Source organism: Homarus americanus, unplaced genomic scaffold (assembly GCF_018991925.1).
Source record: "Homarus americanus isolate GMGI-L3 unplaced genomic scaffold, GMGI_Hamer_2.0 scaffold54679, whole genome shotgun sequence".
In the NCBI taxonomy this organism is placed as follows: Eukaryota; Metazoa; Arthropoda; class Malacostraca; order Decapoda; family Nephropidae; genus Homarus; species Homarus americanus.
In genome coordinates this window covers 2,302,582-2,325,024 of record NW_024722701.1, presented here as the reverse complement: position 1 = coordinate 2,325,024, position 22,443 = coordinate 2,302,582, and the positions used below count along the sequence as shown (strand labels likewise).

Sequence of the window (22,443 nt, the reverse complement as noted above, 5' to 3'; positions counted from 1 at the left end):
CCACCCACCCCTCCTGTACACCCCACCCACCCTCCCACCCCAACCCACCCTGTACACCCCCACCCACCCCCTGTACACCCCACCCTCCCCACACCCCACCCCTTGTACCCCACCCACCCTCCCCACACCCCCACCCCCACACCCCACCCCACCCCCTCCACACCCCACCCACCCCTCCTTTCACCCCCTGTGCACCCACCCACCCCTCCTGTACACCCCCACCCACCCTGTACACCCCACCCTCCTTTACACCCCCACCCACCCTCCTGTACACCCCACCCACCTCCCACCCCACCCACCCTCCTGCACCCCCACCCACCCCTCCTTTACACCCCACCCACCCTCCTGTGCACCCACCCACCCTCCCTGCACACCCCACCCACCCTCCCACACCCCACCCACCCCTCCTGTACACCCCACCCACCCCTCCTACACCCCCACCCACCCTCCTGTACACCCCCACCCACCCCTCCCACACCCCCACCCACCCCTCCTGTACACCCCCACCCACCCTCCTGTACACCCCCACCCACCTCCTGTACACCCCACCCACCCCTCCTCCTGTACACCCCCACCCACCTCCTTACACCCCCACCCACCCTCCTGTACACCCCCACCCACCTCTCCTGTACACCCCCACCCATCCTGCATGAACCTTAATCTGCCTCATGAGAGAAGCACAGGTCTATGTGTGTTTGAATTACTGACACACCATCGTATCCCCCACCCTGTAGCCCCCACCCCACTCCTGTAGTCCCTCACCCCTCACCCGTGGCTCCCACCCCACACTCATCAACACAACTACAGTCACAAAAGACACCACCACCACCACTCCACCAACCACCACCACACACCGCCACCACCATCACCACCACCACCACCACCATCACTACCATCACCACCACCACCATCACCACCACCACCACCACCACCACCACCACCACCATCACTACCACCATCACCACTACCACCATCACCACCACAACCACCCACCACTACCGCCACCACCATCACCACCACAACCACCACCGCCACCACCACCACCACTACCATCACCACCACTACCACCACCATCACTACCACCACTACCATCACCACAGAACCAAACCTTTCAGACGCTACAACATGAAATCACAGGGAAACTGTAGCACAAAGCCCCAAGGTTAGGTGAGAGGGAGGGAGGGAGAGAGGGGAGGGGAGACAGGGAGAGAGGGAGAGAGGGAGAGAGGGAGGGGAGAGAGGGAGACAGGGAGAGAGGGAGAGAGGGAGAGAGGGACAGGGAGAGAGGGAGACAGGGAGAGAGGGAAGGGAGAGAGGGGACAGGGAGAGAGGGAGAGAGGGAGAGAGGGAGACAGGGAGACAGGGGAGAGACAGGGAGAGAGGGGAGACAGGGGAGAGAGGAGAGAGGGAGAAGGGGAGACAGGGAGAGAGGGAGAGGGGAGAGAGGGAGAGGAGAAGGAGACAGGGGAGACAGGGAGACAGAGAGAGGGAGACAGGGAGACAGGGAGAGAGGGAGAGAGGGAGAGAGGGAGGGCAGGGAGAGAGGGAGAGAGGGAGAGAGAGGGAGACAGGGAGAGGGAGAGAGGGAGACAGGGAGAGGGAGAGAGAGGGAGAGAGGGAGACAGGAGACAGGGAGAGAGGGAGACAGGGAGACAGGGAGAGAGGGAGACAGGGAGAGAGGGAGAGAGGGAGAGAGGGAGACAGGGGAGAGGGAGAGAGGGAGAGCAGGAGAGAGGGAGACAGGGAGAGAGGGAGACAGGAGAGAGGGAGAGAGGGAGTGTTGGTGTTTTGTTGACGCGAGGAAATTATTGCACTGAAACACACACACACACACACACACACACACACACACACACACACACACACACACACACACACACACACACACACACACAGTCTACCATGCACGTTGACAGGATTAACCTAACCTAACCCAACGGACGGACACACGGATGCTGTTACCAAATCCCCGTTGGTCGGTAAACACAACGGTACTAGTGATATCAACGGTAATTACGGTAGATGTCAACGGTAAGAGTGGCACTGTTAACGGTGGGGCAATTAAACACCGCTGTGCCACTATGAACAACAGGAGAGTCATAGCAACAACAACAATCCCATCACCACCACCACCACCACCACTACCACCAGCACTACACCATCACTACCACCAGCACTACCCCATCACTACCACACCACCACCAGCACTACCACCACCATCACCATGACTACCACCATCCACCACCAGCACCACTACCACCACCACCACTACCACCATCAACCACTATCACAATAAGAGTACTCACCTAACAATCCATCACACCCAACTGAGTTGTTACCAACACACACACACACACACACACACCCGCTATAGCAATACTATGTACTGTAACTATGGCCCAGTTGAGCTGCTGTCAGACTGCACTGTGTTGTGGGTGTACTCACTGGACGGTGCACCACTTATGACTCCATAAATATGCAAAAAACATGACCAATATTTTTTTCTTTGTCAATTAATCCTAAAAAATTATGGTATAAATGTAAACGGCGGTACACACTCACGCTACAGGTGTACACGGCGGGACACACTCACGCTACAGGTGTACACGGCGGTACACACTCACGCTGCAGGTGTACACGGCGGGACACACTCACGCTGCAGGTGTACACGGCGGTACACACGCTGCAGGTGTACACGGTGGACACACTCACGCTGCAGGTGTACACGGCGGGACACACTCACGCTGTAGACCAAAGTAACACAGGAACACTCACCTTCATCGCGACACCTCAGGTAACAGACACCTTAATTACTACCTGAAAGGATAATATTATGGGTTAGTTTTACTGTACAGAGAGTGTGTGTCTATTATGACCCAACCCAACCAACCCTAACCCAACCTAACCAACCCTAACCTAACCAACCCTAACCCAACCCAACCAACCCTAACCTAACCCAACCAACCCTAACCTAACCTAACCAACCCTAACCTAACACCAACCCTAACCTAACCCAACCAACCCTAACCTAACCCAACCAACCCTAACCTAACCCAACCAACCCTAACCTAAATACTGTATAAGTTTGTAAGTGTCTTCTGGCCGTATACATAATGAGTGATACATAAGAATACATAACGAGTGATACATAATACATATACAGGTTCACCTCGAGCTTCAGTTATAAGGTTCAGTGTTTAGTGTTTCACCTCTTGTTACTGGTACATCCTTCCCTCCCTCCTTCCTTCCTTCCCTCCTTCTGTTGCTGCTCTTTCCTCTCCCCTCTCTCCTCACCATCAACACTCCTCCCTCCCTCACCATCTTCACTACTCCTTCCCTCCCTCCCCCACCATCTTCACTACTCCCTCCCTCACTCCCCCACCATCTCACTACTCCCTCCCTCACTCCCCCACCATCTTCACTACTCCCTCCCTCACTCCCACACCTGCTGTTACACCTGTCAAAAAGTCATGTCATCATCCAGGTGTAAATGACACACCTGACTGCTTCTGTTAATAACATGTACTGTATAACCTAACCTAACCCCCTTGCTATCACCTTCTCTACCACCTACCCTCCCCTTTCTCATCTTCCCCCTCTCCCACCTCCCCCTCTGTCATTTCACCCACCACCCCTAATTACCCACTACCGGCGTTAACGACCATTACATTGCACCCATCAGGAACAAATTCACCTCTGATGTTAACGGGGAACTCTTGTTAATGGGGGGTAGTAGGGTAGGTGGGGGGGCAGAGTGTGTGTGTGTGTGAGTGACGGAAGAAGAGTGGGTCACACACACACACACACACACACACACACACACACACACACACACACACACACACACACACACACACAGCTGTTCTGTAAGTACGAACTAACATCCAGGAAGTACAACACGATAAATAATTATAAATACAACTCATGTTATTACAACCAGGAACTAACCTGACCTGACCTAACCTGTTTATATTCAGTAAAGGTCACAGGAAGAAGTCACACAAGATTCATGTGGTAACTCAAGCATCAGGAGCGTTGGTTGTATAGACTAACGCCAGGCAGAGGTGATCGATCGCCCGTGGTGGTGAATGCTCGCCAGTATCACACAGTATACCTGGACGGCCTGGATTCACAGCCACACCTGGAGTCTTGGTGCTGTAACCCTTTGATCACCGACCCCTTTCCTCCTCCCCCTTCCCTAAGCTGGTAATGACAGGAAGCTGGCTTCTCTCTCTCTCACCTATTCATACAGTGTTAAGTAATCTGATGAAAAAGAACTACACGATTTCTACTGTCCATTGTAAGTAGACAGGGAGAAGACAGACAGTAGACAGACAACAGACGACAAATGATGACAGGTGAGGGAGACAACAGTGTTATTTCTCTCCTGTTAAATACATTATACCTCACCTCTCAGTCCTTCACTCCTTCCCTCACCTCACTACCTTCCTCTCTCCTTCCCTCACTTCTCACTCCTTCCTTCCATCATCATCATCATCATCATCATATATACCTATTAAAGTATTATCATAAATTACCACCATTAATCTAATTGTTGTTATAATCGTCGTCAAATCACTAACCTCCCCACCAATCACCAATCACCAATCACCAATCTCTACCGACATCTTCCTTCATAACTCACTTCAATATGTCATCATCTCTCATCATGTCACTCTCTTAAACCCACCAATTATCGCCACTTTCACCTCATTACCATAGAACGAGACTCTTACCACCACCAACACCGCCACTGTACAGTACACCATTCACTACTATGTTATTATAGATGTTGTACTAAAGCTTGAAAGTTATCGTATCGTATAGGTTAGGTTAGTATGTTAATCCGTTGAGCACAATTACTAATCCTATTGAGTACTATGCTTAACCATCTGAGTACAATGAATTAGCTTTACTGAGTACGATTTATTCATCACTTTGAGTATGATGTAACTCTCCCCTCAGAGTAACACGGGGCACTCGGTCACTAGTTGGCATTTGTACCTACACACACACACACACACACACACACACACACACACACACACACACTACCTGAGTGAGAGTGACACGAGCTAATAGTTTGGTGAACCTGACCAGTACTTTCACCTCCCTCTGTCACACACACACACATCTACCCCCACCCCCACACCTACCACCCCCATACACCTATCATCCCACCCCCACCCCCACACCCACCCCCACACACCTATCACCCCACCCCACCCCCACACCTACCCCCCACACACACCTATCACCCCACCCCCACCCCCACACCTACCCCCACACACACCTATCACCCCACCCCCACAACTACACCTACCCCCCTCCACACACACACACACACCTACCACCTCACACAAGACTCCCACACAGGTAACAGTACAAGAACTTTTACAAAGAATTTTCCCAAACTTGTTATGACACATTAACTAAGACTCTCTCTGTATGAGGAGGGACGGAAGGGTGGGCGTAAGTGTGGATGGTGGTAGCAGAGGGTGAAGAGGTGGCAGGGTGTCAGAGGATGGCAGGGGTTTCCAGACGGTGTAATCTCCCTATTTTCCAACAGTTGCAACAATAAGAAGTAAAAAAAAAAAAAAGATCATAATTCCAATTAAACAGCTGGGGATCAAGGTGGCCCCTGGAGGCACACCATGACTCAGTAACACCGGGGTTGAGCTTCACGCCCTCAGCCTCCTCTTCTCGCCAGCAGCTATCAGCGAGGAGGAAGCTGCTCAATAAAGTAGAGGATTCGCTTCTCACACAACTTCTAGTCAACTCGAAATTGGCATTGTAATCCGTGACACAATACAACCCATACTACTTCTTACATACTACTACTACTACTACTACCATTACTACTACTACTACTACTAATACTACTACTACTACTACTGTGGCCTCCATCCTCCCTCAATAGCCACACCTTTCGCCATTTTATTACCTAAAATTAAATATCCTATTACTACTACTATCACATTAAGCTACTACAACAACCACTACAACCACCACGACTACAACAACCACTACTACTAAAAAATTTACAACTCTAGTTGTGTTGGAATTTATCAGACGAGTGCCGACAGGTAAGGCAGCGGCTGATGAACCTGTGTCACTGTGGGGTGGGGGGGACTGTCATTCTGGCCAACAGGAACATACTGATTGCCAAGGTCGACTGAGTAAGTGAAATCAGAATCCACTAGGGTGATGGTCATGCATGTGTGTGTGTGTGTGTGTGTGTGTGTGTGTGTGTGTGTGTGTGTGTGTGTGTGTGTGTGTGTGTGTGTGTGTGTGTTTTAGTCTATAGAGGAAAAGAGAGGTAACCAGTAGCATAACAAGAGGTAAAATATAGGTAACAGAAAACTAAATCCTCACTACACTCCAGCCACCTTCACATCCCCTGGGTGACCTGAAACTGGCCCCAGGATCGAATCGGTGACCCCCCAGAAAGGACGACGATTACTCAAGATATTAAGTAATGGTACTCAAGGGGTCAAGTCATGGTACTCAAGATAGAACATCATACATACATACATACATACGTACTACTACACCACATACTACTACATTCACGTCAGGCCCCTCATAACACCATCTGTGAGGGAATTACTACACTGACGTCAGGCCCCTCATAACACCATCTGTGAGGGAATTACTACACCACGTGAGGCCCTCATAACACCATCATTGTGAAGGGAATTACTACACCACGCCAGGTCCCCTATAACACCATCTGCGAGGGAATACTACACCACGCCAGGTCCCTTCATAACACCATCTGAGGGAACTACTGCACGTGAGTTCCTCCTAACACCATCTGGGAGGAGTTACTACCATGAGTTTGCTGTTCAACACCTACATTAATCTGTATGTTCACTTGTATGTTCTTTACTCTTTCTAATGAAGGCTTTTTGTTAAACCACCAATGTATGTATAAGTCATTTATGTCCAATTATATTTTCAGCCTCCTGCAGAATTTTTTTCAATAAAACCGTCATATTATTATTATTATATTATACATGTACACACATACAAATAGATAGACAGCCAAACAGATAGATAGGAGGGGAGGGTGGGAGGGAGGGGGGGAGGTATGGAGGAAACTGTGATGGAGAGGTAGAGGATGGGGAGGAGGAAACGTATGAGTGGAGAGGTGAGGAAACGGTGAGAGAGGGGGAGGAGAGGGAGGGGAGGGGAGGTGTGAGGGGTATGATTCATGTGAATTATGAATTAATCTCTTGACGTCACCATGAGAGGTGTTGTGATATGGTGTTATGATGTGTGTTTTTGTGTGTCTGTGACCCCAAAAAACCCAAGCATGGACCCCAAATTGTGTGTGTGACTCAACAAAACCCCAGAGAGAATGTGTGACCTGTGACTCACATGGTATAGATATATAGTTAGATAGTAAAAAATTCTTCCTTCAGGTAGGTAGGTAGGTGTGTGTGTGTGTGTGTGTGTGTGTGTGTGTGTGTGTGTGTGTGTGTGTGTGTGTGAGAGTTAGGGCTGTTGATGCTCCTCCTCACCCCCTCGCCTGTCTGTCAGTCTGTCTCGCCCACTCGTGTCCTCTATCACCCCGAGGCCTATCTGCCTCTCCTCACTAACTCTCTCACTAACCTAATCCAACCCAACCCCAACTCAACCCAACTCAACTCAACCTAAGTATCAGGAGTTTTACATCAGCACATCAAAAATAAACACTGACTGAACCTGACATTGGACTTTGCCTTTCATGACCACATTTGCTGGGCATGAAAGTCTCTATTTATTCATGCACAAAAAACACGATCAAGAAGTGTTGAAATGTTGAGATAATATCCACGACATTGGAGGGGGAGAGGGGAGGAGAGGGGGATGAGGGAGAGAGGGGGGGAGGGGAGGGAGAGGGATGAGGAGGGAGGTGGGGGATATTTGACTATTTAATGGTGATGGTGTGAGGTACGATGGAGGAAGTGGGTAGGTCTGAGGAGTGGAGGGAGACGATGACTGATCCTGAGGGAAGATGGGAAGGCAGGTGACATTTAATGAACAAAGACAACATTTCATTTCCATGTTGGTTTAAACGAACAAAAATCTGTCCCTGACATTTACAAAACAATGTGTATACAGGTAAAGGCCAAGAGTTCAGTGACGGATAGAGAGGCTGGGACCCCATGACCAACGTAAACAGGACACGAGTAGAACCAGTTTTTTATTATCTGTTTGTTTGTGTACATCGTTCAGACCTTGGACTTGACCCATCCTCCTGTAGGTTATCAACAAACCCAGATGTATTGGTTAGGTTAGGTTATGGACAGATGTACAGGTATTGGCAGAGGTACAGACAGATGTACAGTATTGGTAGAGGGACGGGCCAAAGCTTTTACCTAATCGACCACAATGCAATCATCAACAAAGCTATCGACCTCGGGTTTCAAAAAGTCTTATACCATGGTTTAGAGATTCTCAGTGACCGACGCCAAGCTGTACTCTTCTGAGGGGCTGCCACCATGTAACAAATAAAATGGGTTTATATGTGAGCCTAATTTTAGTGTATCATAATTTTTATACCAACTTAATCTTTCTTAATAAGGGAAGGATGAATTAGGTCTCTTATTAACGGTTGCTGTGTTTATTGATTACTTTATATAAGGGTTTAACAGTTACACCTCAAAACAATAAACCTATGTTCCTAGCAAGTTAAACGGGGACCACGTATCTCACAACAAATGGGAACTTAAGGATTTACCAAACAGAATACACCATACTGCCATGTTGTCACCACAGACGTCACACACACCCCTACACAAAATTCCAACACAGACTCCTGTTCAAACCGCGTCAGCCTACAAGAGACGCCACACTTTTGACGTCACGCCTCATAGGCTTTCTCATTGGTCGAAAACAGGCCTAAGGCCTTCACACTATTGGCTCAGTTGGCGGGAATTCCCGGGTGGTGGGAAACTCATGACATTGTTACACAACTTTTCAGTCACTCACCTGTGGCATCCCCCAAGGTACCAAGTTGGGACCACTATGCTTCCTTATGCTTATCAATGATGCCCTAAGAGAAACCCCTGCTCGCTGGAAATATGTCGACAACTCAGCTCCCGACTACACCGCCCTCCAGGATTTATTGAACTGTCTCCAAAATTGTGCCGCCAACAACCACGTCACCATCAACTATACCAAGACTATGGTTATACACATCAACCTCTCCTCCAACCTTATCCCACCTCCCTCCATTACTTTGGGCCCCAACACACTCCAGGTTGTGGACCCCACTAAGCTCCTCGGCATCATCATAGACAACAAACTAAATTGGAAAACATACATCATCAGTACAGTTGTCAAATCCTCCAGTTTTCATCTCCACCTCCTCCACCAATTCAAGTCCCTCAGAGTTCCTGCATCCGAGCTCCTCAGTGTTTACTCAGCCTTCATACTTCCCAAGCTCACCTATGCCTCCCCTGCCTGCATGCAAGATTATTCTCTCCCCTTCCTACTCCACATATCAAGAAGCGCTCAACACACTGACCCTCTCGGCTCTCTCTGACCATCACCACGACCTCATCTGCAAATTTGGTGAGAAGCTTCTGCACCATCCTCGACACCGGCTCCTACTACCACCTGAGATCCCTAGCCCGAGAATTGCTGTTTGACACCACAACCGCATCCAGCCCATATGAGCAAGCTGATCGTTATAAGAACAGCCCAGTCTCAACCATTGTAAAAATTATCACCAACTTGTAATCAACCAGTGTATTCACTCCCAGTCAATCTTACCTTTTTGTACTGTCACTATATTGAAATGCCCTGAAGTATGACCTTCTCCCCACTTAGATATTATACTGTTCAGGTATATCATATTTGTATCACTTACGTTACTTGTATATCATTTGTCAATCAAGTGGCCCATTCTCCAATTATATAACTACTATTTTCAGCCTTCCGGCTGCAATGCTCTTTCAATAAACCATTAATTATTATTATTATTATTATTATTATTATTATTATTATTATTATTATTATTATTGTGTGTTGACAGATGTACAGGTATTGGCAGTTTTCCTTCATATCAACCTCTATGGATGAGTTACTGCACCACGGGACACGGTGTTTCCATGACCAGATGTACAGATACTGGCAGAGGTACAGACAGAAGTATGGATAGCAGTACCTAACCTAATCTAACCTAACCTCTCACAAAGTTAAATATAAAATACTTATACTTATTCTGTCCACTGAACCATAGATTTCTAAAGTCAATTTCTTTTTTTTTAATAAACTCCAGAAAATAAACAAACTCCTGTATTCAACCTTAAGACTACAAGAGGTAGGAGCAGTACTCACTCATCTGTGGGTTGGGCCTCACCCCAGGCCATCTTGGGGGTCTTAGCACCTTGGAGGGAAGTAACTTTGTACCCTGAGGAGTCAGTACGTGCCTCAGGGATGATCCGGAGCCCGACCGAGCTTCTGACCCTAAATCACTTGGGGTCGGCACTGTCTGTCGTGCAAACCTTTTGGACGGTGATCTGTGCGAGGGAAAGAGAACGTGGATGTTACTTTCATGGCCATATGAGGTTTACTGACAAAGTGTCAGTGGTACAGAGGTAACGTGCTTGCCTCTCACCACTAAGGTCATGGGTTCAAATCCCCTGGTTGGATGTGAGAACGGCGCTATCCAATCCGACATCACCAAACACTTCAGGTTTTCTCCTACACTTGCACTACACTTTTCTCCTATACTAACACTGGACCATGGTGGATGTCCCTCTTGTCCATAAATTATACAGTAACCTTAAACACATTATAAATAAAACACAAGTGGAAGTTTACTAAGACAAGTTATTAAGTTTTAAATGAGTCACATATTACACAAAGATTAAGGCAGTAGACAGTAATATAACCAACAACTGTTATGATAATGAATGTATTGAAAGAATAATTACTCAAAGATTCATAAAATATAGTATACAGTACAGCAGAGGTAGACTGTAGGGAGGAAAGTAGAGGGTGCTGAGCAAATAGCACTTGGCAAGAAAGGCTTTTCCCATATGCCACAATTAAAGAGCAATTAGAACCAGATTCTATGGCTGCTTAATATTTTGAGTTGAGCGCAAAATGCAGAATTCATCTTGAGGTGGGCCACCGTCCCTACAGCTAACTTCCACTGATGATGGCCACCGTCCCTACAGCTAACTTCCACTGATGATGACCACCGTCCCTACAGCTAACTTCCACTGATGACTGCTGCCATAAGAGTTAATTAACCAATAAAACACATCACTATACATTCATCATACAACATTAACACATTCATAAGCTTCACTCTATTAAACCAGTATTATTCACAAGGTGTATCTATAAACTGTAAATAAATACTTTAATAAATGCAACAAACATTCATCCTCTTCTTCACATACATTTCATACAGACTTTCTATAAAAAACACCAAATTGAACCCCAAAAAAAGACAAATAAGAATAAAATAAAATAAAAATAAAATAAAAATGAAATTAAAAAAATATACAAATTACAAGAAACAAAATAAAACAGAAAAAACACATAAGAAAATAAGAAAAACATAGTGAAAATAATAAGAAAAAAACGTATGCTAATTACAAACAATAAAGACAATTCCTACTGGAGCTAAGTGTCTCGATATATAACATAATTTAACTCTACACCGTTGGGACTCACCGGACAAAGGTACGTTCAACTCTAGCCCGCCTTTTGCAATCTTCCACTGTCTGAAACTCTGTCCGCCCGCTGTAACGGAACTTGCTGCCCAGAGTCAATAGATTTCTGCAATACGACAAGTGACCTGTGAGCTTAGTCTGACCCTGGTATACTGTATGTATCACCAACAGCTTAATGTATACCTTATAGTATGAATTACCAACAGCTTAACCTAACCTTAATATACATCACCAACAGCTTAATCAAACCTAGTATGTATTACCAACAGCTTAACCTAACCTTAATATGCATCACCAACAGCTTAATCAGACCTAGTATGTATTACCAACAGCTTAACCTAACCTTAATATGCATCACCAACAGCTTAATCAAACCTAGTTCGTATTTACCAACAGCTTAACCTAACCTTAATATGTATTACCAACAGCTTAACCTACCCTTAATATGCATCACCAACAGCTTAATCAAACCTAGTATGTATTACCAACAGCTTAACCTAAACTAAATATGGTGATATCTCTGTTAGCCGGAACAATTGATGCAGAACACCTCCGGGAATGAGAGATTTCCGGGGAATGTGACGACTCTCTCAAAGCTGGATAAAAATCCCTCACCCACAGAATTTTCCGGGTAACGAAAAAATATTCTCGGAAGTTAATGAAATTGCCCATTACTGTACGTCATCTCTCAAACCTAGAAAAATATCCCCCATCCCAGGAATTTTCTGGAGAATGTACCCCTTGGAAAATCATTCCCAATGCCAGAATTTTCTAAATTTTCCGGCTTTGGGACAGATTTTCCAAGAAAATTTGCATTCCGGCTATTGGAGAGTTCCAGGTTTGAGGGTTTGTGACTAACGGAGATATTACTGTACAGTGTGTATCACCTACAGCTCAGTATGTATCACCTACAGCTCAGTATGTATCACCTACAGCTCAGTATGTATCACCTACAGCTCAGTATGTATCACCTACAGAGGACAGGGTAACACGGGACATGAACAAAATAATAATAATAGACAAATGTAACACTCATACATGTACACTATTAGTTCTCATACACTCAATCACATCTGTTACAGCACCCTAACGAGCGGACATTACACTGGAGCCGTGTACTGAACTCTATCACTATGTACTTCATTATTATATAGAGATAAAAGTCTTATATCAAGGTTCCACTGTATACCAAACCTTTATAAAGTTAACAATATCTAGCAACTCAAGACACAGGAATACTTAATTAAATTTTTTTTATGAATTTTAGAATATAATCGTTCTTTCCACGATCATTTTGTCCACTGTACAGTAGTATAACTATTATAGATTCCACCATGTTATAGTCTTCGAAGGGGAGGGGAGGAAGGGGAGGTGAAGGAGGAGGAAGGGAGGGGAGGGTTATTGGATGTTTGTAAACTCCCTTCCCCCTCCTTTCTGTGTCCCAGAATACATTACCATACACATTATAAGGAACTTGTAACATAAATCTATACTTTTGTAGTTTATCTTCCTCAACTGTGTACATTTTTTTTTTCTCGAGACAATTTGGGCAAGTTTAGGGGCGACCAGACATCATCTGAGGCATGTTCCTACTCGCCCACATACATACCGGCACCACAGCAACGAACAACAAAAATAAACTGTGGGTTCGTTACTTACTTTCTAGCGGGCGTCCTGGGAGTGTGCAGCCGGAAGAAAGTGTGGTGTTCAACGCAGGATTTCCATAAACACTTACACGCCCGGTAGGAAGCGAGGTTAAAGCCTAACACACTGTCGTAATTCTCAGACTGCAAGAGAAGACGACAACCCAGTAAGTATAAAGACCGAATTAAATGTTTATCTTGTTCCAAATAAGATAAATAAAGAGACAGGATAAACTTACCACACAACACCAGGAAGAGTCATGTTATCTATTACCTGATGTTATATCAACCAACTCATTACTGTATGTATCTCTCTCTCTCTCTCTCTCTCTCTCTCTCTCTCTCATCTTAAGCTACAAAGTTTTGAGAAAATTAACATACTGTTTTGTCTCCAACATGAATCTATGTTTAAACTTTCAACTCTAAATTATTCTCTCTACTTCTGTATGTTCAAAGTACTTATAAACCCTTGGTAAACTATCATTATCAGTCAACAATTTCTTTTAAAATATTGCAAGACTTTTTCCTCTATGGTCCAGGCCTCTATGATATTGTTAATGCAGGCCTACACAGTCCCCCCCCCCCCCACACACACAGCATTACACAAGAGAACCTTTATGTTATATACTAGTTCTGAAAACTAATACAATATACATTCAGATGTCACCAAAATATGTAATAATTGTATTTGAATTCATTTAATCTCTATAATCAATAAATTGTATTGGATAAACAAGATTTTAAACACAATTCTATTTTTTAAACACAATTGATTCTCTTGACGATGAAACACTGGAGATAAATAATGTAATTTGATCTATACTTTATGTTTATCCGTCTTCATCTTTAATCATCTCCCAGGCCAGATAAATACACAGTACAGTACAGCAATTATCACACAACTACTGTATTAGACAAACAAACAATGTTATCCACACTGAAAGCACTAATGGGTTATAGCAAACACCTCTATATAATGGACTAGAGCCAGAGGAAAGTCCGTTATGTCGAGGGTTCTTTAGGTGAGAAACCCCCAACTAACAGATTATATGGAGAGAAATCAGTTATATAAAGGTTCCACAATAAGTAACATACCATAACAAGCAATACAGTTATGAGGGTCAAGTTCTAGTTATATACACATCCAATATTCCTCTTAACCAAACTAAATTAATAGTAAATAAAAAGAGACAAAACTTTGGTAAGTGAACAAAATGATGACTTTTTCCAATGTTATATGGAGTTACGGTACATCAGTAGTGAACATAACGATGTTCTTCACTATGGGGTGACTGCTGTGTTTTACCCCCAAATAAACCGAACGTTATCTACACGACTGAAAATATACCACGACTCTGGGGAGTGTTGTAATAACCCTAAAGAGCCAAAACCACGAAGGAAAAATGATGAACGTCTCGACACTCAGTCAAATATATGTACAGTATAATCATCTACCTGAAGCTGTGTCATGGGAGAGTTAGTGATCAACACAAGTCATGCTTTTAGTGTACACACTGTTCATAAATCAACTGACCCATTTTATACACACTGTCCATAAATCAACTGACCCATTTTATACACACGGTTCATAAATCAACTGACCCATTTTATACACACGGTTCATAAATCAACTGACCCATTTTATACACACTGTCCATAAATCATCTGACCCATTTTATAACCCTTAAAAATATTACACACACACAACACAACCCACATGTACAGAATTACTAAGACAAAAGAAAATCTTGAGTTGTTCATCAAATATAATTAAAAACCTCTTTCTATATTAAATGTTTCAATAAATCAGATAAATTATGAACAACTAATAGTAGTCAAACATCACCTTCCACACACACACACTGAGGTGGGCGGTGCATGCAAGAGCAGTACAGTAAGCACATTGTGACAGTTAGTTCAATAAACCTGTCAGGAGATCCTTATGCAAAATACTGGTAATTCAATATATACAGTACAAACAACTACAGTAATATCAGCAATTGTGAGTTTAAGATTTGGTATAACTCAAGAACAACCTCAAGGTATAACTCAAGAACAACCTCAAGGTATAACTCAAGAACAACTTCAAGGTATAACTCAAGAACAACCTCATGGTATAACTCAAGAACAACCTCAAGGTATAACTGAAGGTCACAAGAGCTGATTTCCTCATTAGCAACAGATCATTGAAGCAGAATAAATCATCAGTCTGTCAGCAACAATGTACCGTACTACCTTTTTATACAATCTTTTCTTGACAATTTGTAGAAAAGAGCTTGGGTCTTGCTTACTGTCGGCCTGGTCTGTCTATGTAGAACAATACAAAAAAAAAGGTATGGTAAAATAATGCTTCCTTTTAGATAATGTCTAGCTCATAAATTCATGAAACTTTTCACTGAACACATTATTATACTAAATCCTATTATGGAGAATATTATAGTAAAGATTCAAAAGACTCTAGCTGAAGATTCAATAGGGCATGAAGGGTAGATGAAGATTCAATAGGGCATGAAGGGTAGATGAAGATTCAATATGGCATGAAGGGTAGATGAAGATTCAATATGGCATGAAGGGTAGCTGAAGATTCAATATGGCATGAAGGGTAGATGAAGATTCAATATGGCATGAAGGGTAGATGAAGATTCAATATGGCATGAAGGGTAGATGAAGATTCAATATGGCATGAAGGGTAGATGAAGATTCAATATGTCATGAAGGGTAGATTATTAAGGTGCTAAGCGTACAAAAGATTAACTCAGCACACATCCTGACCCCAGAAATCGACTTTGTACCAGAGAAAAATAGTGCTGCTCCTCCATTCTTATACAGTAAAGTGATATCTCTGTTAGCCGGAACAATCAGAAGGATGAAGCATAAACCCTGTATAGGGTAGAAAAAAGAGTCGGGCTTCCTGTTGAAACAAGAATCTGATTTGGATGCCATTGGTTGATTAGTCACTATCAATGGGAGCGCCTCACTTGGTGCAGAGCACTTTCGGGAATGAGAGATTTCCGGGTAATGAGACGACTTCTCAAAGCTGGAAAAAATCCCCCATCCCCGGAATTTTCCAGGGAAAGGAAAAGTTTCTCCGAGTTTTCCAGAAAATGTGCCCTTTGGGAACGATTTTTCGAGAAAATTTCAATTCCGGCTATCGGAGAGTTCCGGGTTTGAGGGATTCCGGCTAACGGAGATATTACTATATTTCATTATATTCAGTTGGTCTATTCGTCATCAGCATCCTGAGCCGTACAGCGAACATGCCATTTGAAGTGAGAATAGAGGTCTGAGTGACAATGTTTGCTAATAATAAACTTGTGCTGCTACCACTGAGGTGATTAATATGTCGCTCATCATTATTTTGACATATCAAATAGTTTTGTACACTGTTACTCACACCATAATTTAATAACTTTACTGTCACATCTATAATCATCACTTTACTCTCACTTCTATAACAACCTCAGATCATTCTATCCCATTACTTCTCTTTCTTTAATTAAGGTTTCTGTGTTCATCAATCCCGAACCTAACCAAGAGGTAAATTGCAGTACAGTTACATAAATACTGTACACACATCGATCCCACAAGTCAGGTCACACACTAATACATAACTCGTCCTGCCGTTAACTCCACCTAAACTTTAACCCTTAACTAACATCCTGAAACTGATTATGAGAGCGTTTAAAAGTTTATATAATGAAATAATACCCCAGTTAAGATATGTATAAAGTTACGTCCCCATAAACTGAAGCTAGTACGATAGAATGAGAGGCTTCAGTTCCCGACGGCAACACTGGCACACACACAAAAAGGTAGGTACAGTAATTGTCTTTTCTCCACATCCTTAGAGAGGCCAAATATGTACAGTAGAGAATCGACAAAACCACAGTGAATAATTTTGTAGATGAGCGAACTTCAATTTGACTGACGTTCTTAAGATAATTTTCAAAAACAAAAATAAACATACATTATTATTTATTGTTTTTTAGAAGACTGACACACACACACACACACAAACAGATAGACAAAGATTAAGACTTTTCATTCATTTAAGCACTAAACATAAACTTGCTTTACTGTCATGTTGAATATATTTGACCATGCTTGACATATGACAGGACACATTTTTCTATGATCTGAGAATAGATAAAGTGAACTCATATAACTTTGAAGGTTCATTCTACAAGCACAAATAAAGCACATAGAACCTTCAAATGCCAAGCTGCCTTCATATACAAAGACAGTCCATGACAGTTAAAAGCACCTATTTTATGGGTCACAAATTAAAATACAAACCACACAATACAAATTCTGTTGAACCAATAATTTCTAAACTGTAGTATCAAATGTAACTTACATGTATCTGTTGTGTCACAGGTAAATGAAACATATTTATAACATCTATGGGAAAATATACGGGTAGGTAGTGGAGCCATTTTTCTCATAAACAAGACGACAGGAAAATGTTGAAAATATGACAGGTGCACTGAGGCCAGTACTGTACTGTACTGTACTGTACTGTACTGTACTGTACTGTCAAGTTTAAAGGCCTCATCACCTACACTAATGGACTATTATCAATTCAATAATTGTTGACTTCAATAAAATATATTCAAAACAAATTTAATGAACTAAAAACAGAAGAACATTGAACAATATCCTGAAATTTTAACAAAAACACAAGAGCTGTAGAAAAATTCTTATATAACTTAATAAATAAATATCTTTGAAATTGTTTAAAATGGTCATATTTATCTTACCAGTTCTCTTCGAAGCTGAATAAAAAATTGTTTCCGTTTAAAGGAGATTTTGACAATCTTGGCCCAGCTAAAAGTATTTATTTTGATTGCATTCTGGAACACGACCAGACCGATCGCAGTTACACCCAAGTGTATCTCGCGGTTGGTTGAGTCCTGAAAGAGATAATATCGAGGTTAACGCACGCTGGACCTCAAGACATGAGCATCGCATGGGGTATATCATAAGTCACGCATCATAGGAATAATAACAAATCACTGAAGACGACAGAGAAACTTAACACAAGAGGAAAGACTCAGTTTAACCTTTACCACTGGATGCCATTCAGCAAAGAGACACAAGCAGTTAATAATGAGAGCCAGATGCCACACACTTATAAATAATAACCTACACCCTCACTCACCAAGATCGTCCATAAACCATAGACAAATAACATAACATCTCAAGGCAACAAGATCACAAAAGGCACCGTGTTCGAATAAAATCAACGTGTGTTTTGAAGAAGATGCTGAAACATATGAAAATTTGCCATAATCAAGTATTTTCTCTATAGTGTGTGACTTATGAGACACCCTGTATAAAAACAATGATTTATTTAAACAATTCATCTCTCTCTCTCTCTCTCTCTCTTTCTCTCTCTCTCTCTCTCTCTATGACCAACACAAGTACTCCCGTCATACACTGCCATATGTGGTCTGACTATTACAGAATAACAACAAGTTAATATTTTATAACAGCATCGTAACAAAAGGCAAACAGCTCAAGTTCCTCCTTCTACCAAACCTAATAAACCTTACTTACATCTACACACACAGGACTTAAAAAAAATACACCAAATAAATAAATATGATGACATAATATACAACAGACACTTTATCCTGACACCTCATGCAGACTTACCCGGGCTTTGTGTAAGTCAACTCCATAGAGATCTAACCGCTTAGCATGATCTAAGAAATTGAACTCTGCATCTGCCGGAGACTGCCCTCTGTAAGTAAGAGTATACAGTCAGAATAGGAGATTGTTTCCACCCAAAAAAATCTATGTTAAATATAATAAAATAAAATACTGTAATAGTGTATATCGGTGTATATTTTAGTAAAGTATTGTAAAAACCTAATGACACAATTATCTCCACTTTCATCAACATTTTTTTACATTTACTTGAGCCATGTAGGTAAATTATTACAAACACAGCAATTTAATTAGACAATTAACAGTACATCATAATATTTACAGCATAACAACAATGATACTTTATAAAGAAATTCAACTTAATATGAGGGGCACAGAACAGAAGCAAGACAAATCACGTACACGAAAAATAAATAAATAAATAAAAAAATACCATAGTTAAGTTATTCAAGTGACAGATTGTAGCAGTGTTAGTTGTGAGAGACATCATATGTTTTGGGTCACTTGTTCAGTTCTGTAGTCTTCATATGATACTGAAAAATGATATAACGAATAGTGAAAGTTTACAGCTGCTAATTAAGTCGAAAAAATTTGAGTTCTCTTACTTGTGTAGTTTGTGAAGCTCAAGGATCTTTTTCTCCAGATCTTCACATTGGTTGGGCACGAGTCTCATGTCTGCTAGGTAAGTGTTCCCGTGCTCATCAGAACTATAGTCTCCCAGTTCAGCTGAAATATACATAAAATGTATTAAAGGACCATTGACAGTACAAAAATACTCTCTAAATGATGGGGTTCAAATTTGGTATTTATAAACCAAAGTTTCCATAAATCTAGATCATTAAAACACTTTTCTTTTTTTTAAGATTTGATGAAAAATTAATTAAATAGGACAGGAAGTATTACAGAAGTTCAGGTTTACTAATTAAACTTCAAAGACAAGATAAATACATTTTAAGCAACTCTTTCCACGTCCCTCTACAAATCACTCGCAACAGACTACATGATGCACTTGTGTTGGGAATTTTGCTTCACCACCAGACACACAAATATCACTACCCTAAATATGTAGCCAAATAAAACAAATTATTTAGTATTTTTCTTTTTATAATTCATATAAAGCCAAAGAAAAAAAGCCTGGTCTTCACCTTCTGACACCAGGGGGTTCTTGTATGACATTCCAGCATAAGAGGTCCTTATATGAGGTGCTGTGGGGTGAGGCACCAGCCCAACACTGTACAGTGAAGCCTCCCAACATATTAACACATCTCTACCTTGAAAAGTGTCCCTAAGAATACTTTTGAATGGTTTTCTTGCTGACAATATATACTTCTCTAGTGTATAAAGTAAAAAATAAATAAAAGTTAAATTACCTGATCATTTGGCAAAATTTCAAGTGGATAGTTTGAAAGGATAATGTACACAGGATTAATGTGGTATGGGTGATGGAGGGAAGGATGGTACGGTACTCACATTGGAGGGCATATGAGGCTAGGAGGGCAGCAGTGGACGGCTGGGCACCAAGGCGGCCCTCAAGAACATCCCGTCGCAGCTGGAGGAAGACGTGGTAGCGTGTGTACTCTTCTGTTAACTTCCCAGGATCGCTCACCCAGAACTTGACCCGAAAGTATAGCACCGGCAACCCACCTGCCGAGGTTAACATTACACGTCAACATTACCTTATTACACTGTACAGTACTATGAAGAATCACAACATTACTTTATATTACGAGCGACCACGACATTACCTTATTCTAAAGTGGCTGACTCAGAGCCACCATAATATTAACTTATACTGTACCATAAGCGATTAGTGATTCAGCATTACCTTATACCAAAGCGGCCGACCTTGCACAAAGCGGCCGACCTTGCACAAAGCGGCCGACCTTGCACAAAGCGGCCGACCTTGCACAAAGCGGCCGACCTTGCACAAAGCGGCTGACCTTGCACAAAGCGGCCGACCTTGCACAAAGCGGCCGACCTTGCACTAATATTGGCCACTAAAAATATTAGTTTAGTACATACATTATAATATAAATGTAGAGGATTAGATCATTTTCAACGCCATAATTCTTAACAGCTTCAGTTCAAATCCTTGTCGTCTGTGCAGCTCCTGAGGGCCCCTAAACTCCCTGTTCAGTTAACATCCAATAGTTTGGTGTATAGGTTGTGGCACTCATGAGATACTGGACCCTCAACCCTCATGGTATGTGTTGGCCATTTATCATCACGTATTCACAATGAGTAAGGCATATACTCAACACTTTACGTCAGAGTGGCTTAAAGACATACTCAACACTTTACGTCAGAGTGGCTTAAAGACATACTCAACACTTTACGTCAGAGTGGCTTAAAGACATACTCAACACTTTACGTCAGAGTGGCTTAAAGACATACTCAACACTTTACGTCAGAGTGGCTTAAAGACATACTCAACACTTTACGTCAGAGTGGCTTAAAGACATACTCAACACTTTACGTCAGAGTGGCTTAAAGACATACTCAACACTTTACATACTCAACACTTTACATCAGAGTGGCTTAAAGACACGATATATCAACACTGGCTGAGGAAACAAGAGGGGATGATACAAAAGTATCTCCGGTGATATTTCCGTCAGCCACAATAATTGGTACAGAGCATCTCCGAGAATGACAGATTTCCGGGTAACAAGACGACTCTTTCAAGACCCGAAAAAAATCCCCATCCCTGGAATTTTTCCGTATATAAGAATTTTATCAGAATTTTCCAGAAAGGTGCATTATTTCATCTCTCAACTCGGAAAAAATCCCCATCCTCGGAATTTTCCGGGTGCTGGGGAAATTTCCATGGAATTTTCCAAAAAATGCGCCCCATGGAAAAGCACTCCCAAACCCAGAATGTTCCGGAAAATTCTGAACAAATTTCAATTCCATCTAGCGGAGAGTTCCGGCTAAGAAGGATTCCTCTGGAAACGTAATAGAATAAAGAATTTTTATTTTTGGGAAACGTTATTCTTCAGTCCAGCCACGAAATCAGGCACAAGAAGTATTATATATATTATATATATATATATATATATATATATGCTGATAACCACAAGGAAAGAAGAAAACACGAAGTTCCCAATTTTTTTTTCCCCAGATGCTTAAACATATAATAGATATATCTTATCTAGTAGGTAGTAGGCAGCTATCAAGCAAGGAGGTACTAATGTAGTGGATTTCTCCCCTACAAACGCTGTTTGTCGTTGCGTAGCCGACCCCGCGAATTCCCCAGTGTATGCCTCGTGGTCTGGGTCAACCAGCGCCGCCATACATCACGGGGGTCAACTACTAAGCCACGCCAAGCCCCGCTATTTAAGACCTGACCTCGTGGTGATCTCTCTCTTTTCTACCTACACCAACCAGCCAGCAACACCTCCTCCCCCTCCGCCTGCCTGGCGGTCCTCGCTCCTGCCGGCCAGCAT

General features: G+C 42.6%; 1 protein-coding gene across 4 annotated transcripts in view; it reads right to left on the bottom strand.

The window, feature by feature from the left end:
• Window positions 1-22,443, bottom strand: part of LOC121863067 (tyrosine-protein phosphatase non-receptor type 4-like) — an 88,189-nt gene that overhangs the window by 29,712 nt on the left and 36,034 nt on the right. For 2 of the 4 annotated variants that reach the window (XM_042361562.1, XM_042361561.1), the window contains 8 exons: window positions 20,468-20,641; window positions 19,603-19,723; window positions 18,983-19,070; window positions 18,085-18,237; window positions 15,560-15,631; window positions 13,341-13,468; window positions 11,683-11,787; window positions 10,333-10,514 (listed from right to left, as the gene is read on the bottom strand). In XM_042361562.1, coding sequence (XP_042217496.1) covers window positions 10,333-10,514; window positions 11,683-11,787; window positions 13,341-13,468; window positions 15,560-15,631; window positions 18,085-18,237; window positions 18,983-19,070; window positions 19,603-19,723; window positions 20,468-20,641 — 1,023 coding nt within the window. The remainder of the gene's footprint in view (window positions 1-10,332; window positions 10,515-11,682; window positions 11,788-13,340; window positions 13,469-15,559; window positions 15,632-18,084; window positions 18,238-18,982; window positions 19,071-19,602; window positions 19,724-20,467; window positions 20,642-22,443) is intronic. The other 2 variants (XM_042361564.1, XM_042361563.1) reach the window with 2 other exon arrangements.